Source organism: Zootoca vivipara, chromosome 12, assembly GCF_963506605.1.
Source record: "Zootoca vivipara chromosome 12, rZooViv1.1, whole genome shotgun sequence".
NCBI classification, from domain to species: Eukaryota; Metazoa; Chordata; class Lepidosauria; order Squamata; family Lacertidae; genus Zootoca; species Zootoca vivipara.
Window position 1 is genome coordinate 32,926,184 of NC_083287.1, and position 25,541 is coordinate 32,951,724.

The 25,541-nt window shown below is 39.5% G+C and overlaps 1 protein-coding gene across 10 annotated transcripts in view; it reads right to left on the reverse strand.

Moving 5' to 3' along the window:
• Positions 1-25,541, reverse strand: part of AKAP9 (A-kinase anchoring protein 9) — a 108,021-nt gene that overhangs the window by 77,202 nt on the left and 5,278 nt on the right. For 4 of the 10 annotated variants that reach the window (XM_035129718.2, XM_035129726.2, XM_035129724.2 and 1 more), the window contains exons 2-5: positions 12,164-12,418; positions 6,988-7,032; positions 2,298-2,351; positions 1,758-1,928 (exon numbers count right to left, since the gene is read on the reverse strand). In XM_035129718.2, the coding sequence (XP_034985609.2) occupies positions 1,758-1,928; positions 2,298-2,351; positions 6,988-7,032; positions 12,164-12,418 (525 nt within the window). Of the gene's footprint in view, positions 1-1,757; positions 1,929-2,297; positions 2,352-6,987; positions 7,033-12,163; positions 12,419-13,431; positions 14,370-25,541 lie in introns of those variants that run through there. The other 6 variants (XM_035129717.2, XM_035129716.2, XM_035129719.2 and 3 more) reach the window with 6 other exon arrangements.

Here is a 25,541-nt window from a genome sequence, read left to right on the forward strand (position 1 = left end):
TATAAAGTGTTTTGAAAATCTAGATCTTTTTTCATTCATTAAAAACTATTCTTTTTTGGGGGGGGGGGAATCTGCAAGTGTGAAACCCTTTCAGAGATTTCCTATAACTCAAGATTGCAGAACCAAGCAAAAAGCTCACAACCTATCCAAATAATCTCCATGTAGAGTGACAATGTACAATGCAAAGCACAAATGAATGCTCATGCATACAATCTAAACAGCAAAGTATCAAAGGAAAAACAAGAAAAGCTAACATGAAAAGCTGACAGTTTTGCCCAAGGTACAATACTAAGCTAAACGAATTTGGTCCAAAAGCAGCTTCAATTAAATGCAGGAAACAACTATAGCTGTTCATTCATTAATTTTTATTTAATCAAATATTTATCTCACCTTTTGGCTCCAATGGAGCCAAGGCAGCATATACCGTTTCATTGATTTAAGGTATTTTTTTAAAAAAACAAACAAACAGATGCTTGGTAAGAATAAGAATTATCTGGCCTATCAGAACAAACAATGGCCAAGAACCAAAGAATCATGTGCCACCTCCCAAGTGCTTGAATACACTCCCCATTTCCTGGTTCCTCTTCCACTGCTCCTTCCTGCATCAGGTTGTCTCTATACTTTCTGCAATAGTTTTTTTGGATGGGATTATGGGGGATACAAAGGGAAAGGGGTTACACAGAAAGCTTGGGCTGTAAAGCACTCTCCCTAATATAAAGAAGCCCCTCACTCAGGAAACAAGTAGTGACTACTGCCACTGACAAAGACTCGTCATACTCAAAACACATTATGAAAACTACCGGTATTTTTAGGAATGGAGTGGGTTTGCAAATAGACACAATAATTTTCTTCAACATATTTCAAGCTTCACCTCCGGATTTTGTTTGGTTTGCATTTGGCACTGTCCTCTTCAGCTGATGCACAGAAGCACCATGCCAAAGGCCAAATCATAATTTATAATAATTTATTTTTTGTACACCGCCCGTACGACTGGGTTGCCCCAGCCACTCTATACATCTACATCTATACATCAGATGCACATGTGCACATTGCCCATTGACACACACATACGTTATCTAAATGTACATGGCGTGCCTGCAAATTACCCAGCAGTGAATCTCCATGGCTGGCTCAAATTGTGTTCCAGCATGGTTGCACAAAAATTCCATGACTGGGCAGATTGCTCAGCCATGCTGTTCCCATGGTCACCTCCATCTTTACCGTGGACAGGGATGGATGAGAAACCGATGTGGACTATAGTCACATATATACATCACATACAGAGAACCTGTAATAATATGGTGCAGACACAATTTTAGCAGTCATTTTGCTTACATAAGAACTAGGCAGGTGATTTCATTCTGTTTGTAATACAACTCGGGTAACAAGGTTCTTCTTGTTTAATAGGAGGAACAAGTACTATTTTGGCATTGTCCTTTAAAAACAAACAAACCAGAAATAGGCTGCATGATTTGGGGGTGGGTGGGACACATGACCCCATGTCTTTTCAATAGAGGGCCAATGTTTCTACTGCTATAACTCACAGAGCCAAGAGCAAAACTCATGAGCACAAAACCAAAAAAGGTAGCAAGCGTTACGACATATGGTATTCTTTCATAAAGCAAAATGATAATGAACATGGACACCACTGACATTCTTCTCTCTCACATTCAATGCCTTTGCATTATGACAGGCAATGCTGAAGGACTATGTGTATGGCCACAAAGCATGCAGAAAGCAACGTAAGGTAATTATACCTGTTGCAATGCTTCTGTACCATATGCTGCCCTCATTTCTTCTAGCTCTCTGTTTAGCTCTTCAATCTCTTGCTGTTTTCCAGCCAATTCATTCTCCATCATCTCCAGTCGTGCTATAGAATGCTGTATCCCAAGCTCAGAATAATTCTCTCCAAATCCAAATTCTTCTTCCTAAACCAATCCAAGTTCCTTAGCGTCTCAGCATTTTATAAAATTTGTTCAAGGTGAGGATACTTAAAACATTTCCTTCTCATCAGATAGCACTTTAGCACATTGCTATGGAAACCTATTTTGTTAGTATAATTTGCTCCAGAAGAGCAGTAACAATACAGTACTGCTGTGACATCAGTTATAAACTGAATTTTGTCTTCCAAAGATCATTGAAGAAGCAATAGCATACATGTATAAACTACATACGGTAGTAAACTTTTATGGCATGCAAGCAAATGAATTTCTGTTAGCAACCCTGATACATTTCCCAAAGCAAAGCATCAAGTATGTTTAGTATTGAGTGCCATGATTTAATTTTAAATACTATACCCTAATAAAGTCTGCAGGTACCTCTGCTCTTGTCAAAAAACTGCAACCATTTACCTGTATAAAAAGAATTTCTAGATGCATTATAAATTTAAATTGTAACTTACAATGAAACCCTGCACATATTTACTCACAATTAAGTCCCATGGAATTCAAAGGGGCTTACCGGTATTCCTCAGCAAACATACACAGGATTACAGCCCCAGATTCTAGCTTTGCCTGATTTTATTCCTCCCTCAAATTATGCAAATACAGCCAGTAAGTCCATAGCTTTTGGGACAGTAAGATATAACAAAGAACACTGCCATTTTCCATAGCATGTTTTCCATAAAAAAAAATCTGAACCAGTTCAGATAAACACTTTGTATATTTATAGGGTTCCAAATCCAGTGTTCAGATTTACATACCAATTTGCCATGTAGCAGCTTTTTCTTATTTAGACAAACCTACACAGATGTTTAGAAAGTTGATGAGTTTCAATTTGTTACAGTCTTTTGTTGTTTTAACTTTTTGCTGTAAAAATTTAAGTGATAATTTCATTGTTTTACCTTTCTAGTAAACTGCTTTGAGTTTTTTTCTGCAATCAAGCAGTGTACAAATGTTACAAAATAAATAAAAGCTAAGTAAATAAACAAATAATTCGCTCCCAGAAAGGCAGACTCTGGGCTGAGGAAAGAACGCTATTAAACTATAGGAACCTGCAATCTAACTTCTATGTTTACAGCACTGAACAGCAAAACACAGAAGTCAATAACATCAATAAAAAGAGCTGCAGAATTTGTCTGAACTAGTCCATTATTATTCCAGGTCATCTAGTTCCAACTTAAAACTTTGTTTTACTTAACAATTTTGTACTGGAGATTTTCGCCGCGGTGTAAAGGCACACATAAAGCATGTGAATTATTAAGCACTACTGAAAATAAACTGGTGGTTTGAATATAGCAGAGCATTAAACCTCTTGCAGCATGTGAGATACCGGTACCAATTCTAAAAAACTCTCCAAGGTACAATATATAAAAGAGTTCCCTATCAGGACAGAGCATACTACATTCCCCATCCTTTTCATCTCATATGCGAATTCCATCCTCCCATATTACCCTAAGTCCATCTTATATTATTATTATTGAATTTATATACCGCCCTATACCCGCAGGTCTCAGGGCGGTTGGGATCCAGACCAGTGCAAGTAGATGCTACATTCCCATCCAGAAACTTGTCCCAATATTGAGGTTATCCAGAGTGGGCTACCATGTGCTGCAAAGTGATGCCTTTGGGAGGCATTTTTGCCTCTTCCTCTCCTCAAGAATTCAAAAAACACTTTCCGACTGTGCAGGAGGGTGCTTGAAACTTGCCCTATGTGCTAACTCTGGAATTGTAGCTCAGTGAAAGGAAACAGGAGGTCTCCTAATAACTCTCAGCACCCCTAACAAACTATGGTTCCCAGGATTATTTGGGGCTGGGGAGCCTGAAAGCTTAAAGTGGTATAATGCTGCTTTAAATGTATGGTTCAAATGGGGCCTCTGGATACAAAGTGCTCCTAAACTGCAATGTGGATGCCTAGGCTCCCATAGCCCACCTAAACTATCACTACCTTTCCCATGAGGAAGCCTGCTGTGTGATTCTCAGTACGGTTTTGCATGTTTCTTATAGATGCACAACAGAAAGTTAAAAGTTTAAGGCAAATGTGCTTGAAACGTATTTCCTTTATATAGGGTTGCCATATTTCAAAAAATGAAAACCCAATACAAAATTTGTTAAGCTTTTTTGGGGGGGGCAAAGTTGTTGTGCTTTTTTGGCAAAATCACAAAAAATGATGTTTTTGAGCTATTTTTAAGGAAGTTGACAAAAAAGACACTGCCAACATTGGTTGCCATACGTCTGGATTTTTTTGGACTCCCCCCTTTCCATCAGGATGCTGCTTCTTCCGACAACAGTATTCTGGATATGTCCAGGAAATTCCGGACGTATGGCAACCATATCATCCAGCATACAATAAGATATATGCTCAAGACTTAAAAGCAACAAAACAATTCAACGTATGAAATATAGTACAGTCGTACCTTAGTTGACAAACGCCTTGCGAGTCAAACATTTTGGCTCCCGAACGCTGCAAACTCGGAAGTGAGTGTTCTGGTTTGCGAACGTTATTTGGAACCCAAAAGTCTGGCACAGCTTCCAATTTGCTGCCGGAACTTCCTGCAGCCAATCGGAAGCCGCCTCTTAGTTTCCGAAGATTCCGTTCAGCTTCCAAGGTACAACTGTAACACCTTCTACCACAAGAGGTCAGTATCTCATTTTTACTTTAAATTAAGTAAATAACTGGCCCCCAAAATGTATCAATCTCCTAAAATTCTGAAAGCATACCACAATTTTAAACAGCAACTAGTCCCATGTCAACACAGTAAAAGTCTTACTTGAAGCTGTAAATTCTCCAAATGATTCTCTCTAGGAAACTCACAAAACGCGCTCTTGCTGGGTTATTTGGTAGCAAGCATGGGCTCCAATAATTATTTTACATTTGTCATGACTCCAGTAATTAAGCAGATAATATTTTTCTTTTTAAAAAATTCAACTTCTGTCATTCTAGATTCTCCCAGGTAGGATCCATTTAAACCATGTAGAAGTAATAATTTATCAGGGGGGGAATCACCTGTTTTGTTACAATGGCTATATGAAATCAGTACAAAAATATATTCACTTTTGTGTTTTTCAATTGCAGAAACAAAACTGCTCAAGGCATGCAACTGTCAAACAGTGCAATTCTATACATGTCTACTCATAAATAATCCTCACTGAGTTCAGTAGGACTTAATCCAGGTTAAGCAGGTATAGAATTACAGCCTAAATCAAGCTTTATGAGTAGCTGATATTGGAATAAAGCTGTTTTTTTTTCCTTTTTGTGAGCTTTGGGATGGCTTGTGTTCTGGAGGCTTCCTGCCGACAGCCAACAAATGAACATGAATTCTGTAACAGTTCACTGGCTTAGGGTTCACAACACAAGGAAAATGGGAAGATAAACTTTATATATATATATATATAAACATTATCCTATTTTATAGTTCTACAGCAGAGATGGGAAACCTGTAGTCTTTCAGATCTGGCTAGACTACAGCTTTCATAACCGACTATTGGTTAAGCAGCCTGGGACTGATGAAAATTAAAGAGTTCAGCAACAACTGCAAGGCCATAGGTTTTCCACCCCCTTTTTATAGGATGGTAGCACATTCTGTAAACGAATACTAGTATAGGGGGATAGGTTTAATATAATGTGAAATCCTGCAAACTTTATTGACACATGCACATGCATGGCTTATCTTAAATCTCTGCCATTTACAAAAAAAATATTCAGGTTCTGGGAATTGTAAAAACACAAATATATAGTCTTCAAGCACACCTTGTATTGGAGATAGATCTGGGAGTAGAGGAAGCAGATCTAGGGAGTTGGAGTTGGGATGTAGTTGTTGTTATTATTAAGATTAGAAACTTTGAAGCAAGTATCCTCTGAAAACCTTAGCTGTGTTTGAACTACACGTGTTTGAACTACACATTTGTGATCATCATCAAATTGCAATAATTACTAGGAGTTTTCTACTCCTGCTAAGTGTTCTGTGAGAATATCTGGATTTTTTACTCCACTTGATTTAGTTGTTTGGGAGCAATCTTCCATAGTCTGCACTTGCCTGGGGCTTCTTCCAAGCAATGATGTACTGGCACCAAGCCAGTACAGGCGCTAGACTACTGCCACGACAGAGACAAAATAAAGCCTCTTTGACAATGGGACAGCCACTGCTATTCTCTGCTGGTGCTTGCCACAGACAGACACACAGCCTGTATATTTCTCACTTAATATGCACAGTATGTACATGAAACAAGACAGAATAGCTGTTAAGTGAAAATGGTTCATTTGGTAGTCATAACTAAATATATTTAACTTAAATAAATCAGAAGCTCATTATACATAAAACACCTAAGATATATACAAAACTAGAAGCATCATTGCAGCCGTAACACTACATCATGGTTAGCAAGAGATGATGGGAGGAAATGTGCAAGCCCACAACCCATTCTAATCTCTTAACTATAGTTATAGAGATCGGAAACATTACATTTCTCTGTATATATGCACTGAACACAGACAGACTTTTCCATGGGCAACTGAACAGAGTTGCTGACCAAGTATGCAAATAAATATTGGCACTATAGTCTTGCTCATGCTGAGTGTTTCCTTCATAGACATTTTCTCACCAAAAAACTTTGCTGTTATTAATTTCAGCTTACTCACCTTGCCATTTAATCTGCTATAGAAAAGAAATAATGAGATATCCAGAACACTAAAAAGTATAATGAAATAACAGGGTGCAACAGTAACCAACAAGCTGTCATACAAACATTTCCTTTTCAAATTTCAGCATGGTTCTAATTTCTTATTTTTACATACCCACCATACTTGCAGAACAGAGAACTTAAAAAGCACAACCGTTACATTTCAATTATAAAGATTTTAGATGACTCACTTTCTCTCATATAGTCTGGGACCAGTAAGTATTCAACCACACAGCAAACATTAATGTATCATTTACAACATTAAAAAAACACAAAATGTTACTAAATATTTTACTGTTGTCTTTAAACACAAAAAACAGTCAAGTATAAAAACCCACTCCAGCACATGAAGCATCAATTTTGCTCTTACCTCAGAGCTATAATCATCCGCTGTAGTGGAAATCTCACTTTCCAGCTAAAAGAAGATAAAAAAAAATAAAAGGACAAAAATAAACACACCCATTTCAAACAACCGAATCCTTTTATTTATATGATTCCAGAAAGTATTTCAAACGGAGTGAAAAGCATAACAAACACCACTACGTCTCAAGAGAAATCCCCCCCCCCCCCGCCGCAGGCACCAAATCTTTATCCTCCCTTTTCACTCTGTAGTACTCAAAACACACGAGAAGGAACTGCAACAGTCATTACTTCAAGAGGCATCAACAAGCACCATTTATTATTGCTAAGAGCACCTAGAATTAACAATGTGCTGTACAAAAATTAAGGTCCTTTACAGTAGGGATACCAAATCTAAAGAAAACTGGGTACACAGACCTTTGTTGCTCTCTGTGGAAAATATGTTATGTAGGCTCTAATTAAATGGTGATTATAGCAATTAGTTCTTTTGTTCCACTGATTCTTCCAAATCCACACACCATTTGGAACTGGCACGTGTGTGTGTGTGTCTACACACACACACACACACACACACACCTCTCTAAGTGCAGGGTTAAGTGCAAGGCAATCCCCACAAAGTCAGTCCCCAATGCCTAAATTGTTGTGGTCAAGCTCTCCCAGTCCAGGAACTGGGAGAAGCTGGTAGAAGGTGCTTCTAGCCATCTGGGCCTCCAATAACAAAGCTGAATCCGAAACACATCCCAAACTCTTTATCTGCTCCTGCTACTTCAAAGCAAAAGCATCCCTGTCCAGAATAAGCAATTGACAAATTCTTACCATTCACCCACGACGCCTCTATCTTGCCAGGATTCAATCTCAACTTATTTCCCCTCATCCACCCCACTACTGTGGCCCAGGGCCTGCACATCTCCCGATTCAGATGCGACAGAAACAGAGATGAGTGTCATCTGTGTATTGACGGTACTTTGTTCCCAAACTCCTAATGACCACTCCCAACGTTATTGTCATTGGGGATGAATGTGCTCTGCAACATGCCACAGCATAACTTCTAGGTAGTTGAAAAGCACTCTCCCAATGCTACTTCCTCGACTCACAGTCCCTTAGGTGTGAATCCTCGACTCAGTCCCAGTTCCCAGTCCATGGAACCAGTCCAGGACTGAAAGCCGTAGAGAGCACAAGAAGTAGGAGCAAGGTCACATCGCCCATCCTTCTTTCTGTAAAGGGCCACTGCTTTAGGGCAACCATCAGGGTGACCATGGGTCATCTCAGTCCTATGGCAAGGCCTGAACCCAGTTTGGAAATGGATCTAAATAATCTGTGTCACCCAAGAATGCTTGTAGCTAGCTGCCCCACCACAATTCTCTGGCCCACCTTCTCCAAAAGGGGAATATTTGCAGTTATTCCAATGCAAGGCGCCCAGGATCAATTTCTTGAGGAGTGGTTCATCCCATCATGCAGTGAAGCATTGCCCATGCTCTGGACCCAGCCAGTCAAACCTCATCTGCTAGACAGCCACAAGGAACAGGTCCTTGTCCAGCTCCAGTGGCTCCTCCCATGCATTAAAACTGCAGAAAGAACCAATTTCTGTGCAGTGTCCTTATTCTCTTTGATGATCAGTTCTGTTTGGTTACTGAAATTAACACTGGCACTACAGCTTCCCTCTGCTGCCATTTATTTTAATGCTGCATTTGTACTGTTTTCAGGTTTTATTTTACTTTAATTTTTGCTGGGAGGAAACCCAACTTAGAAACGCCAAAAAGTAAATTATGGATAAGTGTGCAGGAGTCATAATGAGCAGAAGCTGGTCTTAAAGCCTCAGAAGAAGTTTCATTCCACTCACTCACTAAGGCTATTACAGAGACAACTTCTAAAGTTCATTCCTAGATAATTAGAGATCTACCCGGTATGTTCTTTGTGTAGGCCATCTTAGTTTGGTTTTTTTTAAGTGCATAGCCAGGTGGAAAGAGTGAAATAACTTTGAGAAAATAGACAACAGATACACTACACAACCTAGAAAGTTATGAAAAGGTCTCCCTGACTAAAAGGAATGCTGGCAAGGTAGGAATTTGAAGAACCCCAAAAAGAAAACTCTTGAAGAAAGTTCCCAGCAATGTTGGTTGTAAGACAGTCAGAAAATAAGTGAGCAAAAAGGCACTTACCCCATCTCTTGGGGCATGTATACAGTATAACTCATCTTCTCTACATGAGAGTGCCAGCTCCCTAAGCAAAACATTATAACTTTCTGAGGACATTCTGTAAAAGCATAGAACCTAATTGCAAGACTCACGGAGAACCACATTATTGGTTTTAAATGTTCTAAAAAAATAAAATAGGTCAACTTTCAGGCATAATGCTTGGCTACAACTGACTATTTGCTCTGCCAAGAAATATAACTGAACATTAAAACCCTAGCCAAACAGGTCAAATTAGATTTATTCCATTAGATAAACACAGAGATTGAGATCCAAATAACTGTGTGACCAAGTGTGCTAACTCAAGAGGAAATTGCAATGTACTGTGGTGCTCTAACCCTTCCTTCTTCAATGTGTGCTTCTCTAACTCTAGCCCGGCTTCATGACAAACTTTTTTTTAAACAAAAGTGGTATATGGGAATCTGCTTTCAATGTAAAATTACCTCCTGACATTTGAACTCCTCCTATTATTATTTTCTTATCTTTCCTATGTTTTGGGGTAGCTGATGGTGTCCAGTGCTAAAAGGAAAGGCAGAACTTTCGGGAGGCAAGAAACAACTGGATATTTAAAAGAAGAAAACAATATAATCACTTTTTGTGCCAGTCCTCTTGATTTGAGCTTTACATAATACTGTGCTTAAAAAGTAATAAAGGGTGAAAGGACAGGCAAAACCCAAAGACTGCCTTACAAATCTTCATTTTACAGATTTACTAAAATCGAAGTGAAGCAACTTTTTGCTGTATCATTTATCCTTTTAAAAAGATGTTCACTTTGTCCTACCTCTGTAGCCTTACGGTAAGTAAGAACAATTACTCAGAGATAGGTAATTTCTCTCAAAAAGCCTGTGCTAAAGAAAATGTAAAAGTATATTTTTAAAGGATGTTATTATGCTGTCATCTAATACATGCATGGTTAGGTATGTACTGTACATATAAGGTGCCAGTCCACTACATTACTCAGGGAAATCTAGCTACCTGAGGCTTTCTTCCTATTCTGTTTTACTGTGATAAAATACACACTGCATGGGCCTAATATATCAGTGCTTTTCATTACTTCTGTTCTTTTGTTTTATCCTGCCCCTTGAGTTCCATGAAGCTATAACCAAGCTTCCTAGGTTGAAAAAAGAATTAGAAATTTCACTGATTATCATCATTATTTTTGCCTGGGTGCCTAAAGATACGTAAAAAAAGCACCAGGCAAGCCTCCCTGGGAAGAAGCCTCCCTGAGCGGGGAGCCACCACAGAAAAGGCCTGTTCTTGTGTTCCCACCCTCCAGACCTCTCGTGGAGGCACACAAAGGACCTCGATGATGACTGCAGGGTCCATTGGTTCATATGGGAAGATATGGTACTTGACCATTCCCAAACTCTTGGTACAGTCGGTATTTGAATCCCAATCACTGAGTTGTCTGCATATTTGGGTTAGGATGAGACAGTCCAAAAGAACACAAGCTGTGCTACATTATTCCTTTCTTTTAAGAGGCCTAGTTTCATATCCATTCACAAACCCAAACATCAGCCCAGAACATCCATTGCATGTCTCTCATTTTCCCAGACTGTGACATTGGAACTGGCTTCATCTCAAGAAGATTATACAGAAGAGCTCTTTGAGGTCAACTCATATCACTCTACTGATAGATAGATGAGAACACTGATAATACTCTCAAACTCTTTCCTGAAGAGGTACTAAATTTCCCTATACATAGCATCTCAAAGGATGTTAAGTGTATGATTACAATATCTGACAGTAGAGACAAGTTCTAAAGTGAAAGTCAGAAAATAAAAATGAGTGAGTGCAAATTACACTTTATAGTAGCAACACTTCTTGAAGAATTAGCACAAGCATTCTTAGCTTGCACAATAATAATGAATAATCTGAACGCTCCATATTTGAAATATTCTAAAATTCATAATTCATGTGATATAAGTGGCAGTCTGCTCCAGGAATTCTATCATTAGACTGGGCAAAGCATAAATGAAAATTAATAGATGTGTTACCCGATTGGCAACATAGACAGCAGCAGATCTTCACACAGAGCCTATGTTTCATGAGAATTGGAAATTTCATAATGAGAATCTGCATATCTCAATGTCATCCTCCTCAAAGACTACTATGAAAAACCTGAATATGAGAACAACATGATGAAGCTTTATCATCTAAAGTTTATATTTAATTATATTCCTGGTAACTAGTTACTTGGCTGACTCCTTGACTTTCCATGTATATAGGCAGCCTTCTTTGCCTCTTAGACAAGTACATTGGTGGAGGAGTGTTTGCATAAGCCTTGATGATCTATAGAGGCCTTCTGAGAGATATTTTATACAGCAAGGAGATTGCCTGTCTACCAGCATCATTTCAAATGAATAACAGTGCATACCCTGGAATTGCCCAGGACAAAACAGGACATCCAATTTCTTCACGCAAGAGTACGGTGGCCATCTTGGGTGTCATGATCTCACGTGACTTTGTACAGATATCTCACTATGGAAAAAGTATGTCTTTTGGGTTCAGTAATATCACATTGGAAGACACAAGTCCCAGTTTGGGGACTCAAGATGTTGGAGGATATGACCATGTAGAACACTGCATGATGAAACGCTACAAATGGAACCCCAAATACCAAACTAGTCTATGATCAATGATTCTTTTGCATAGGTCATGGAATAATCTTCAAACAGTTACATGCTTTTATGCTCTAAAGTTATTTTCCGTCTAATGGAATGCAGATTATTTATCAGCACTTCATAAACCATTCAGTTTCCCTCCTTTACAAATTAATTAGAAATTTATTTATAGTTGTAAGTACAGAAAAATGTAAGTGTCACAAATAGTGCTTAGTTTTTTAAATGTGCATGGGAAACTACATTAATGAACACATTCAAATGCAAAGTTTCACCACTGAGCATTATTGTGGAACAAAGAGGGGGCCTCCTCATTCTGACTTTAAAATGCATGGTAATAAAAATAAGTTTTTCTAATCTCAGAAACACTTACTTCTGTGGTATACATTTGATCATGCTTGATCAATTCATCACTGTGCAAAGTCCTCACAATGGCAAAGTCAGACGCAGCAGCTGCTCCTCTTTGACAGCTGTGTGTGGATGCATCTTCTCCTTGAGACTGGTCAATATCCAGACCTTCTTGTACCAATTCTTCATCTTTGGTGCTTGATACCTTTTTCTTTTTCTTCTGCTTCTTGGGTGCATGCTGTCCATCAGAGTGTGCTTTCCTTTGTCTAAACTGTGCAAGCTGAACACAAAAGAAAATCCTGTTAAGAGTGAAAGTTGTCTTCTTTATTGCAAATGACATTGATTGGTAGTGCTCTACATAAACCTTCAGAATCATTGCAGGTGAAAACAAAGCTTAATGTTAGAACGCTCTACATACTACAGTATCTCTGGAGAGAAAATATGAAATCATCATCACAACTCCAACGTGTAATATGATCAGCACATCAACATGAAGCACGATCAGATGAATATATATATCTTGCAGACTTCACACTAGCCAGTGATGCACCTACTTAGAAAAAACTAAAAACCAGTAAACTTGCATTTAAAGGCATATTATTTTGAGCCCTAAAACCATGTGATGTTCTTTTGCTTTGTTCTCCCTTTCCACAAACTCACACTTTTTAAAATCAACTTAGTAACATCCTATGAAGTCATTTTGTTAGTTTAAAATGCAACTTTTAAAAATAGGTCATAATGTTAAAATAATAAAATCCCTCTTAATTCACAGCATCAAAGGGAATCCCATAATTGTGTCACAGAAGGCAGCAAGCAAATGACCAGACTCCCTACCTTGTAGCAAAACATGCCTATGAACATAAAGTCGCAGGTGAGTCAGACAAAGAACAGCTGAAAACCAATTAGTACGTAAGCTATTCAAATACTGTAAGTCAATACCTTTTGCACAGCTTAACACTTTTAATGAGATAGAAATGGATTTTCACAACTAAACCAATACAATACATTTTTCTTAGCAGGAACCAAATATAGGCTCCAGTAGGAGAATAACAAATTTCCTACTTTGCATTAAATATTAAAAACCCCATAAACTATTCAACATCAATTTTTTCCTTAAGAAGCCTTTTTTGTGACAAACCATGTTATTTTGTACGTAATAAAATTACACAGAGAAGCAAACACCTATTTCGTATATTAACAAATGCAAACGTATTGCTCCTTTTGGAAAACAGATATCAAGAAACAATATTAGCAGATTATACAATACAAGAATGCTGTACTCATTATATTCACCAGTCCAGAAAGCCAGGTGTCCATTCAAGCTCTTCGCAACACCCAACTGGATGAAAAAAAGGATTCAGACTTTTGACAAAAAAAGATCCCAGTTGCTGTATGCTGGAACATGAGCTGTTTCTTCCAAATATCAGCCAACCTCAAACTAGCAGAAAATACCACTAGCAAAAGAGAAACAGTACTTGCAAATCAGCCACAGCATGTAGCTACTTTTGTCCTTCCAAGTACAGATATTTCATTTCCCCAGCAGGACTTTGCAGTCTCTGGTTCTCGATGAGACTGCTGACAACCCAGCGTATGGCTCCTGCTCCTGGCTCCACTCACAGAAAGACCTTGAGATTTGCTGAGCCAAAAATGTTCACCCACGTATTTAGCACTTGCCTCCCTCCTGCTCTCCTTTGCCTGCTTAATTAGCTTACCCAATTAACATAGCCTTTCCTACTTTTAAATTAACAAACTTTTTTTATAAAAAAAAAGCTCAGGAAAGTAAATATTTAATTAGTATCCCAACAAAACAAAAAAATGCAACACCTCACATTGACTAGAGATTCTCCAACTATCCAATTAATTTGTTGCTATCCCCATCAAGTTCGGGTAAACAATAGAAAGCGCAAGAGCCTGATCTTCTTAGCAGAGGAAAGAATGGCTTTCAGTTCCATTAGCCTTTTACACAGCCCATATTGACATACAACACTTACTTAAAGCTGCAAATCTGCCCACTTACATGCATTAAAAAATCCTATGGATTACAGTGTGATTTTTTTTTTGTCCATACAGAAATATATTCCGTAACTGCAATCAATGAACAGAAACAAAGGAGGGAGGAGGAGTTGCTTCTTACTCACTGAATACTTTGATGAGTGACCATAATGGGGTTTTTTTGGTAAGAAACTATAAAATTTTGAATGTGTGGCATTTGTTTTACACATCACATCTAAATAGATATTGTTTTTTAAAAAAATCAGTTTATCATTAAATTATGTATGAGCATGGCGATCTGCATGTCAAAAAAGGACAGGGAAATGTATCATGTTGATGAAATATTCGGTGCTTGTCAACAAAGGAGATCCTGTAAAAGACCCTTCTGAAAGACGTTTCTGAAACGTTTACAGTGGCTGGGAGCCAGTGAACTGCACAACTAGTTCCATGTGCCCAAACGAGCAACAGGATTATGTTTCACAAACAGCAGTTCTTCATGCCACATGATAAAGCATTTCTAAAACTGAGGGGATATGCAAGAGCAGTTTGCCATATGATGCAAATGCCTGTGGCTTAAAGGGGGAGAGAGTGAAAAATCTGACTGGGCATGCCTAAAAAGCAAGCTTTTTGAACCCAAGACTACATGAATATCAATTTAACTACATCTTAACCATTTAACTGAAAGAACTTATTGGAACAGTAATATATTCCATTATGGAATAATATCAGAATCAAAAGACACTGTGTATTTGATTCTAATTACACAACACTATTCAGACACTAAAGCAATAGTCAAATCTCCTATGAATCTTCATATATTTAGATTGCGTTCTGCTTTCTCAAGTCTTACCAACTGAGTTTTAGTCAGAAGAAAAAAGTATGAACAACTAAAAATGCATGTATTACAATTTGTAAAGGAGTTGCGTCTTTGGTACGAATTTCTAATATGTCAAGTACAGGCAACTCTCCACTTCCATGGTCAACATGTGTGTCAGTGGAGTGTGCATAAGCCTGCTCCACCCCATTCCACCTCACCCTCGGCTCATTCCTCCCTCTTCTGGGTTCAAAAGGACCCGCCTGCCAGTGGTCATGCATCAACTGGACGTGCCTAAAATGGTATTTCTTTTATTGATATTTTTTCTATATTACAGCACTATTCAGGTGTTCTTAAATAGTTTCTCAGGAGGGGCTGCAGGATTTGCATACGCTGGCCTCATCCCTTCCACCCAAACCATCCCACACTGAGCAGGAAGATCTAGGAGGGTATTGTCAGTATGTTTAGCTGAATGCAGAGTCCTTGACTATCTGAAGCATCAATCATGAAGCGTTCCTGATTGCAGGGAGGCCAGTAACAGTGTTCAGTCAAATGCAGTTACAATCCCCCTTCAGAGCTTTCTACTCAACAGAGGAAAGTCCAGGTTGGAGGGATGGTGTGTGTGACCTCACTGCCTTTCCACATATACTATTCAAGAGCATCTGAGTAGGAATTAAAATTTAAACGAATTCAGTGAAGCTAAATAGTATCCCAAAGAATGCCGTTGCTTGGGCAATCAATTTAATTCAGCCTTGTGAATCGATTATTAATAATATTCCACAATACATAAAGAGCAAATATCACCAAGACGTTATAATGTTTTTAGACTAAATATGAAAGATGTTTGCAATGTGCTTGAATCAATACAAATAGTGATATATTGAATATAACATGTCACAATTTATAACGTGGCACACACCAGGTTAATCAGAAATGTCACTAAGTATGCCAGCGTCTTGTCACAAGAAAAATTACCGACAGTCCTAGCACTGCTTGGGCAATTATTTCACTTCATGTCTGCTGTGAGGAACAGGTGCAAGTCCAGTTGGCACAACTCATCTGCTGGACATTTAACCACTTTAAGCCCCTGCCTGAGCAGCGTTCAGTTTCCATTCAGCATGGGGTTGATAATTTGCTTCAACAGCAACACAAACTATGTCTGTGTATACATTACTGGCTAGACCCGTTCATTTTCTCAATTCAGATCAAAGCAGGTTCGCGGAAAAACACATCAAAACGCAATATTTTATAGGAAACCACAGGACAGATACTGGATAGATATGGATTGTGGCTAATGTCGTGTGGACCCTGCTTCACTGGCAGCAGGTTAAATAGGAGTGTACACAGCCTTATTCCTCAAATGCAAATGAACAGGAGTAAATTGTTAGCATAATAGCATGTTGTATCTTTAAGCCAATGACAATAGAATTATTTATCTGCATCAGTGCTCATATAACCAAGTATCAATGATTTATTCAAGCACTGGACAATTGCCTTTGGAATCTAATGGGCAGAACAGGAAAAGGTCCTTCAGCTGTGTCCTCTCCCCTTCTCCAGCCTCTTCCCCTTCCTCTGTTAGACATATTTATACTGGTGTCGCCAACACTCCCATCGGTAGGGTAATATTTCTAGAGCATTACAAAAAAATTAAAAAGCTGTAAATTAGCTATTTTAAAGTCAAATGGCATTTTAAAAAAGTTTGGGCCCAATCTAATTAGATTACTACATTACCCATTATGCACCTGCAGTTGTACTCCACTGCTGACAGGGAGAGTGAGGCCACATTTGCACATAATGCTGAACCATGGTTTGGTGCTATGTGGATGAGCCTGAACAAGCCTATGCAAAGCACCAGGCTCACACACTCCATCCACTGCTCCTTCCACAGAGTTTGGAGGTGACCAGCAAGTTTACTTCCACTTTCACAAAATCCCAGCCTAGCATTACTGTACATTCAAACCAGGGATTGTGTTTTAAAATGAACTGTGATAGATAAGCTTTGTAACATGCTTACTTCAAACCATGAATTATAATGCTGGCTTGTTAAGCTAACCAGCACTTATTTTTAGCTATGTTCTCTGGTTCATATTGCTAGACTGGAATTCTATGAAAGTGAAACTAAACTCTGCCAAAGTCCTTCTTCTACTCTGCCAAAGTCCTTCTCCTTGTCTGTGTGCGAGGTGGGAGAAGTGCTGATCCACAGTTTAGTGTCACATGCCACAATGGCCAGAAACTCAACAGTAGGAAATGCCCACACACAGAACAGAGAAGAAGATGCAAAAGAGAAGTGTATTGGTTTAATTTCAACAGAGCTAAAAAAAATCAAAATCATGTTGCAACTAAAATGCCAGTATATTAAAAAAAACCTCTATTGCAACCTATAAATCTACAATTATGGACTTGAAAGGGGAACTATAATTGAATTCTATAATGCAGGTACCACAAAATAAAAGTGAGCATCCCTAGCAATGCCCTAGCTAGCTAGACATAAAGCAAAGCCTTTCCAGAAGATCACAAGAAGCTGGGTATACCTGGGAGAAGATGGTCCTGAATGCATTATCATTTTATTAGCAGTTCAGTTCAGGCTCTCATGCAAGGTGAGTCTCCACTTCCTATTCCAGCATAAGTAAACAGAGATGTTGGAAGTGGTGAATCTTCATGGGTATTAGGCAATGCTTGACTGGAAAACAGACTAGTGTAGGGTTGCCATGTTTCAAGGGGTAAAAATCCGGAGGCAAAACACTGTTGAGCTTTTTTAGAGCCACTGAGCCCAAGCCGCCCACGCCAGAGCCTGAACCAGAACCGCCCGTCCGTGCACACACACAAAAAATTTAAACCCAAAATCTATGATATTCACTTTAAAAGGTGGGCATGTAGGACCCCCAAAAGAGGACATGTCCGGGAGTTCCTAGACGTATGGCAACTCTAGGCTAATGCTGTCCTGAGCTGCAATTAAAACTGCAATTAAAACACTGCTCCTGGAGCAGTCTTTTTCTGCTAATAATAGATAAAATGTTTTAACGTGAGCACTCCCCCCCACCTAGCATTTTGAGAAATTATAAAATAAGGATTCAGCAGATATCATAGAACTGTGTTGCTAGAAACAAATGATTTGATTAATCCTTCGGTTATATAAAATGTTTCTCCCCCTTCCCAGGCAGTCTTATGATGTTTTGGCTTGGTACACCATGCCAAATCTGGAATTTAAACTCGTATACTGTAATCTTGAACTACAAAGGGCTACGATAAAGTGTGTACAGCATATTTTGGAAGGAGTTTATAAGAGGGTGACTTGGGTTCAGAAGGGGAGGAAAAATTAAATTGCTGAAATCCTCTTAATCCTGTTTTGTAGCATCTGAATACACTATGCCATGCATCTCTGCCACAGGTTTTCTGTTCTCTTGTAGACTAATCCAAATCCTTGAGAATCAGCAAAATATTCACTGGAGTAAATCCTTTTATTGTGAGGATAGAAGAGAATCCTAAGTGACTTAGTGTGCTTATCTGTCTAATTTATTATGTATTTCAGATTAAGGAGAAAGATGTACCACTTCATCACAGATGGGTAATGATACAATTGATGCATTTCTGATTGCTCCGAATATTCCCGCAATTTCTAACTAATTGGTTAATTAACCATGATTATTATTAATGCTGCTTTTTATGTGCTCAGTTCTCACAACTTCAAATAAATAAATAAATAAATAAATACATAAATACATAAATACATAAATAAATACATAAATAAAAACATCATATACTGTACAAAACTATGGTTTGGATATACAGAAGTTCCATCTGTTGAAAGCTCCTTCAGAACAGGGTTGGGGAGCATATGATCCTCCAGATGTTGCTAAACAACAACTCCCACCATTGGTCATGTAGGCTAGTGCTGAAGTGAGTTGGAGTACAACATCTGGGTGGCCAGACATTCCCTACCCCTGCAAAATATGGATGGTATGGTTAGTATAGTAGCAAGTTATAAAAAGGCAGCTCACAAATTATTAGATTTATTCAACTGAGACCAAAGAAAATAGTCAATAATCATAATCAAAGACAGTTCGCCTTCTAAATAGTACCATTGCACGCATATGTTGTTTTTTTAAAGAAATGACACAAAGCGTAGACATCTCTATGGATTGATGAATATCAAAATGACAAGGCCACAGGGCTTCCAGATTAACCAATCATCCTGCTTTCTAATTCCAGTTCCGCTCCGCAACTATAACTAAAAGCTGGGTGAGAGGGAGAATAGAAGTGGCTGGAAATGGAGAATGCAGGAACCGAGGCAAAAGGGCACCTGCCAGTTCATTCACCAGTCAGCACCATTCTGCTCACTTGCTCCAGGCAGTCTCTTGGCTTTGAAAGCTCTGCCCCCGTCAACATACATATCTGAAGCATTTTGTTGCAGTGTCCCATGTGAATAGACTAATAGTGAATTCAATTCTCCAACTTGGGGCAACACCGAGATTTCAAAAGCCCCTTTTTAATATAGAAAAACTGCTAACTCCACAAAAACACCCAATAAAAACTGAGCATGCCCGGTTGGCAAGGAATGCTGACTATTGTGGGTGGGGTGGAGAATGGAAAATGAAGAATGAAAATTGAATTTTCTCAACAATAGCAATCCATGCTACTGTTTCGTTCAGGGCCGGCTCTAGGTAGACGCCCGGTGGCGCAGGGCACCATGGCGCTGGCCCGCCAGGAGGGCGCCGCGAGCTGCGCCCACCCGCTGGCCTGCCGGTCCGCTGGTTCAACGCACAGCTGCACCCGCCCGCCCTCCCACCACGCTGGGAAACGGGGCAGGGGGCGCGCCGGAGGGATCCATCGCTCCACGGCGCCAGGGGCGCAAGACGGCCCTGGTTTCGTTGTTCTACTTGTTGCAAAATACTGTTTCACAAAACAGAAGAATGAAACAACCCAGGAAGAACTGAGCAGCAGAACCAGCCCCAAGCTGCTGAAGTGGATCTTATCACCCCCTTCGTTCTAGAGAGGACTCTCTCTTTGCAAGCCAAAATAGTTAGAACCTATATAAGTATCAGACTTAGGCCGATACTTTGTTCTCGTGGAAGATCTACATGTGGAAGCCAGCCTCATGCTGAGATGGTAAACTTTATTCAACTACAGTATGTGTGTGAGCCACCTTAAAGACCTAAATAGTGGAAATGCAAGCTATAAATCTATTAAATACACACAAAAAGCCCAAAACCCTGGACACCTATTACAAAAATAGTTCCAGTTCACATAATTAAATAAGAATTTAAAATTACTAGTTAAACACAATTTGCTCTAACCGAAAACATATGGAAAGCCAGAGTCTACACCATCTGTGTTTTCCATATAGGAGCCAATTATAAACAAGCAAACGTATGCAAGAACTGCAACAGTTGCTGCAATCTCCAAGCAGTACATACCAATCACTCCATACATATTAGATGACTGAAAAAGTCCAGACTTGATTTAAGACCTTGATTTAAATCTATTCTTGATCAAATATTAACTACTGCAAGAGACCAACAGTCTCAAAGGAACAGTTTTCGAAGACGAATAACGGCCTTATCTTAGGGGGAAATGAAGAACATTCAAGAAAATTGAAAAGGAACATTGCCCTGATATATTTTAATGCTTTCAAAATAATTCAAAAGATTACTTTACTGACATTTTAACAGATCACGCACATGTCTTATTGGAATCCAAGCGCTGTCACAAATTATCTAGACTGCTTTCTACATTTCTATTTAAAACATTTTTAGGTTATATTTTACAATTCCCAGGAATACTTTTAAAGTTTAGAGAATTGTTTGATATCATCAATAAATTGATATGGATTGCTTTATTAGTAGGCAGAACATAACTTCATTTCACCCCATCATGGCTCTTCCTTTGAAGAAATGTAATGAAAATGCCTTTGCGACCTTTAAAGCCAATGGTGATGTCACAGTGGATATATCCTGAGGCTAATAGAGCTCAGTATCCAAGGGAAAACAAACCTTATCAATGACAGGTGCTGTCATTCGCTCCAGGTCACAGAGCCTGCCACCCATCATTACCTCAAATCTTGTCTGCAGTCTATTTTAGTGGCTCCTCCACATCCATTCCCTAAGACCAGACACATTTAAGAACAGAAGTGGCAGAAATGGGTTTGGATGTGGGGGGAAAGGCAACAGCTACAGATAGCAACATGGGGATTCTGGGGCCCTTTTCACCAAACTCCTGCTGCTCTTAGTGCCTCAGTTGTTTCTTGATTTTTTTAAAAAAAGATCATTACTGCTGGTCAAGAGCCTGAAAATGCCAACGGCCTTCTTCGTCTTCTAGACATTTCAAGCTTCTTTGGTTTCTCTGAGGGTTTACTCCTATAAAACCGGAAACGTCTGTTTATCCTTACTGCACAGTGTATAGCACATTCCTAAAATGGAGTTTTTGCCTTTTGAAAAGGAGACCAATAGTGTCAAAACTGGCCCAACCTTTGGAATCAGCCAGTAAACTAGTGATGGCTATCCTGTGGCCTTCCAGTTGTTGCTGGGTTGCAATCCCCATCATCCCCAAGCTTGACAACAGCAGATGGGAAATGGATTCCAACAACATCTGGTGAGCCACAGGTTAGCCAATTCTGCAGTAAGAGTTACATGAACAGTCAATTCCTACTTTTAACAAAGATGTGCTATAAGAACTCTTTGCATTATAATTTAAGAATTTCTTAATTTCATGTCATAGAATATGACATTATGACATTAAGCGTTAGAATATGACATTATGACATAGAATATGACATTATGACATTAAGCGTTTATTATGGAATTTAAGAAAGCTGCTCTAGGAGCCCTTTGGGGTCAATACTAGGTAAAAATTGCTGAAACAAATAAATAAGGACTTTAGTTTTATGATTTAATATACTGATAATACATCAATGCTATGCATGCACATTTGACACGTAAGTAATTTCTGCTGCTTTTAATCTTGCTTAACCCATAGTAAATGAAGTATTGCAACCGGTCTTGTTACAGGAGAAATCATTATTCTTTCTTTGGGTTTGTTTTTGAAAAGGGGGAAAGCAAATGGTGCAACATGCACAAATGAAATCCAAATATTCCAGCTGATAATGCCATAATAGGGTGTGTAGAATATGTCTTTCAATAGATGGTGTGTAGATGTCTTTTTAATAGATGTCTATTAGGGAGATACAGTGGTACCTCCGGTTGCGAACAGGATTTGTTCCAGAGGTCCAGCAGTATCCCGAAGTTTTTGCAACCGGAGGATCGCTTCTGCGCACAGCGCGGTTTAGCACTTCTGCGCATGTGCATGCGGCAAAAACCCGGAAATATACTTCCTGGTTTGCTGCTTACATATCCTGAAGTTTACGTTAACTGGAGGGATACGTAAGCGGAGGTACGACTGTACTTTTATCAGGTCAACCAAAGCAGAACAAAATTTTGGTTGACAGCTGATGTTGAAGCTATGAAGTTTGCACCTGGTTACAGTCTTGAGATGGAATGGAAGAGGAGGTTCTTTAGGTGTTCAGCAAATATCAGACTGCGTGGAGGTTTCCTGGGAATGAGAAGCATAACAATGGCCAACTTCCCATCTCTGAAAGCATGTGTGTTGGCCTAATAAAGGTATTGTCCTAGTACAGATTTTGATTCTTTTCTTGTAACACAGCTCCCTTTATCTTTTGTGTAGATGTCCTATTCTCCTACATTTTCACCCAACTTAAGAATGAAATTGTTAATACTGACACTATGTGATACAGATTTAACCTTAAACATTATGATGACAAAGTCTAAGTTCTCCTAAATTCATTAAATGATCCCAGTGTTTTAATTTGAACAGACAAAAACATTTATTTACAGGCATAATTAGTAGAAAGAGTATCTTGGTGATAACACCTAAATTAGAATTTACATTGTACTGTTTTGTTTTATATTAGTACTAACATATTTTAATACTGTATACTTTGTTGTTGCTCCTATGCATAAGATTAGTTCAAGACATTTAACTATTTTTGATGTTGTTACTAGGACAAAAATTATGAAGAAAAAAGCAAGGTTAATTTTGTTTAAACAGTAATATGAAATAAAATCAGAAAGATAAGAATAATTTATTTGGCTGACCTGTGCACACTAACCCATTTATTTAAAGCATTTATATCCCGTATTAGTATAAAATATTGAAGACAGCAGGATTTGACAAAACAGCTCTCACTGAAGCAGAAATCTCTGTGTCTAAATGTGGGTTTTACTTATAAACCAGCACAGGATTACTAGTCTCTTCCAATCCATGAGCACTAAAAAGAAATTACTGTAGAAGAGGATAGCTTAAGTGATTGGAAATAGGATATAGAGCTTTTCAGCTCTAGGTCACAGGTTTGGTAAGCCACTGAAGATATGTCTTCAGACACATTCTTCATTCCTGGGAGTCATCCACTGGGGATGTGTGTAAGGTACAATTTCTATGATCCAAAAATACTTTTTCCACTACCGCATTTGCTGTGGCAGAAGAAGGAAGCTAGAAGTGTGTAGAACTGCTCAACTACAATGTAATTCTATGACCTCTTACTTGGACCTTACTGAACACACCATGGGGCTCGTCTTAATCTGCAAACGCTTGCACCTTCACTAATACTGACCTTCATGTATAGAACAAACCATGACTGCAAACCCCTCTCTTTTTTTAGCATTATGAGAAAAAGCCTAGATTCCATTCAGACTCTCACAGTTATCGCTCCCCTTTCCTTCTCCAGCAGGGGCGCAATGAAGTCAGAAGTTAACACTCCCATTTTAAATTTACTGCAGTTAATCATGTAATCTAAGGCCCAAGAGGATTAATATTAACTACAGTTAGTGGAAACAATGCAGCCTTTGACTATGGTTTGGAGTTGGCCTCTTTCCACTAACCATAGTTAAGATTACCCACAGTTTGTCCAGGTTCAGACAGCATGGCAAGTTCAGGTTAATCAAAAACTGAAGCAAAATAATCTGAACTCATCCTTGCAGCTGTACTGGTGGGAAGGAAGACTCACACAAGCGGGGATGGGGGGCGAGGGCGGGGGAGAGCAGGCTCATTCTCACCAAACTAGGATTTAGTCCAAACCAACTCATGGTTTATTACAAAAAATATGATATTTCTTTTTCCTGCACCTACCATAAATATGCTTTCTAAGAAAATAGGAAGTTTACAACCAAGAAATTCTTTTATTTCTTTAGCGCACCAAACAACAGAGCAAGTGCTGTGATTTCAGCTATTACATTGGCTGTAGTTATTCACTACTACCATTCAGAGACATGCAAGCCCCTTTCTTTGTTCTACAAACAAGATTACTATTCACCACCCCCTGCCCATTGGTATTGTTTGGAGATGTAGACATCCCTATATGCCATATGCATAATAAGTCCAAACACTTAATTAAAGCCTATTCATTTTTTGGATTGTCACTGCTTCTGCAGAAGACATGGCAGGGCTTGAATAATAAAGGTAACTGCTGGTGATGGTTTGCCCAGTCAGCAGCTGGTTGTGCTAGACTCTTAACGCAGTTAGAGCGATCAGTGAAAGGGAGACACACCTATGCATGGGAATGAGGATTAGTACAGGAACAAAGGGGAGGAAGAAGACAGATGATCACTGCAGCCTTGCACTTGCCTTTACAGATGACAAGGAACAGAAAATAAGAAAAATACATTGATTTGGGAAATGAAAACCAGCTTAATAAATAGTCCATGAAATAAATAATCAACCTGTAAGGAGCAACTGCTGAATTCTAAGGTAGTAAAACTACTAGTGTGTGAATATATATTGGGGGTGGGGGTGGATTCTGACCATTCTAGAAGTTAGCTCACAGAAGAACAACAATAAAAATAACTGATGAGGTCTCTTAATTTACTGCACTAAGGCAATAATATACATGAGGCTCTGCCATCAAGTTCATTCTTGCAAATATTCTATGGTTCTCTATTTCTTTGTAACCAAATAGAAAGGGGAAGGACCCACAGACAGCGTTACACAGACAAAAGATTGTAGAAATTCTCATGTTCTGCTTAGTTCTGCACAGTGATCACTTAGATCATGGGTGTCAAACACAAGGCCGGGGGCCAAATCCGGCCCGCCAGACCTTGTCATGTGGCCCGCCCTCTAGAAGCAGGGCCGGCGCATCCACTATGGCCAGGACCCCGGCGGAGCGCGCAGCCGTGGGCAAGAGGGCGAGAGCGGCGCCCACCACTTGCTCCGGGGCTTTCAGTTCAGCATGTTTGGGAGCGATCCTCTGGCGGCCCGAGCCCGCGCCGCCTCCCCACAGCCCCGACATCAGGCGCTGGGCAGCCAATGGCAAGCCGAGGCACCCGCGGCCGCTCCTCCAGAAATCAGAAGAGGAGCTCAACAGAGTGCAAAAGGGCCAGAGCCGCCCAGGGTCCAGGCGGAGGGGAAGTCGTGAGCTGGGCAGGCGGTCAGGCGCCGCGCTCCCAGCCTCATGCCCTGCCGAGCTTGTGGGGATTCCCCTCGGCAGGGAAGGCGCTGGAGCCCGCAGAGCTCGCCAACCGAACAGCAGCAGCCGCCGCCACCGCTGCCAAAGCTGAGGCAGGAGCAGCAGCTGCGCGAGGTCTCGCGTTCT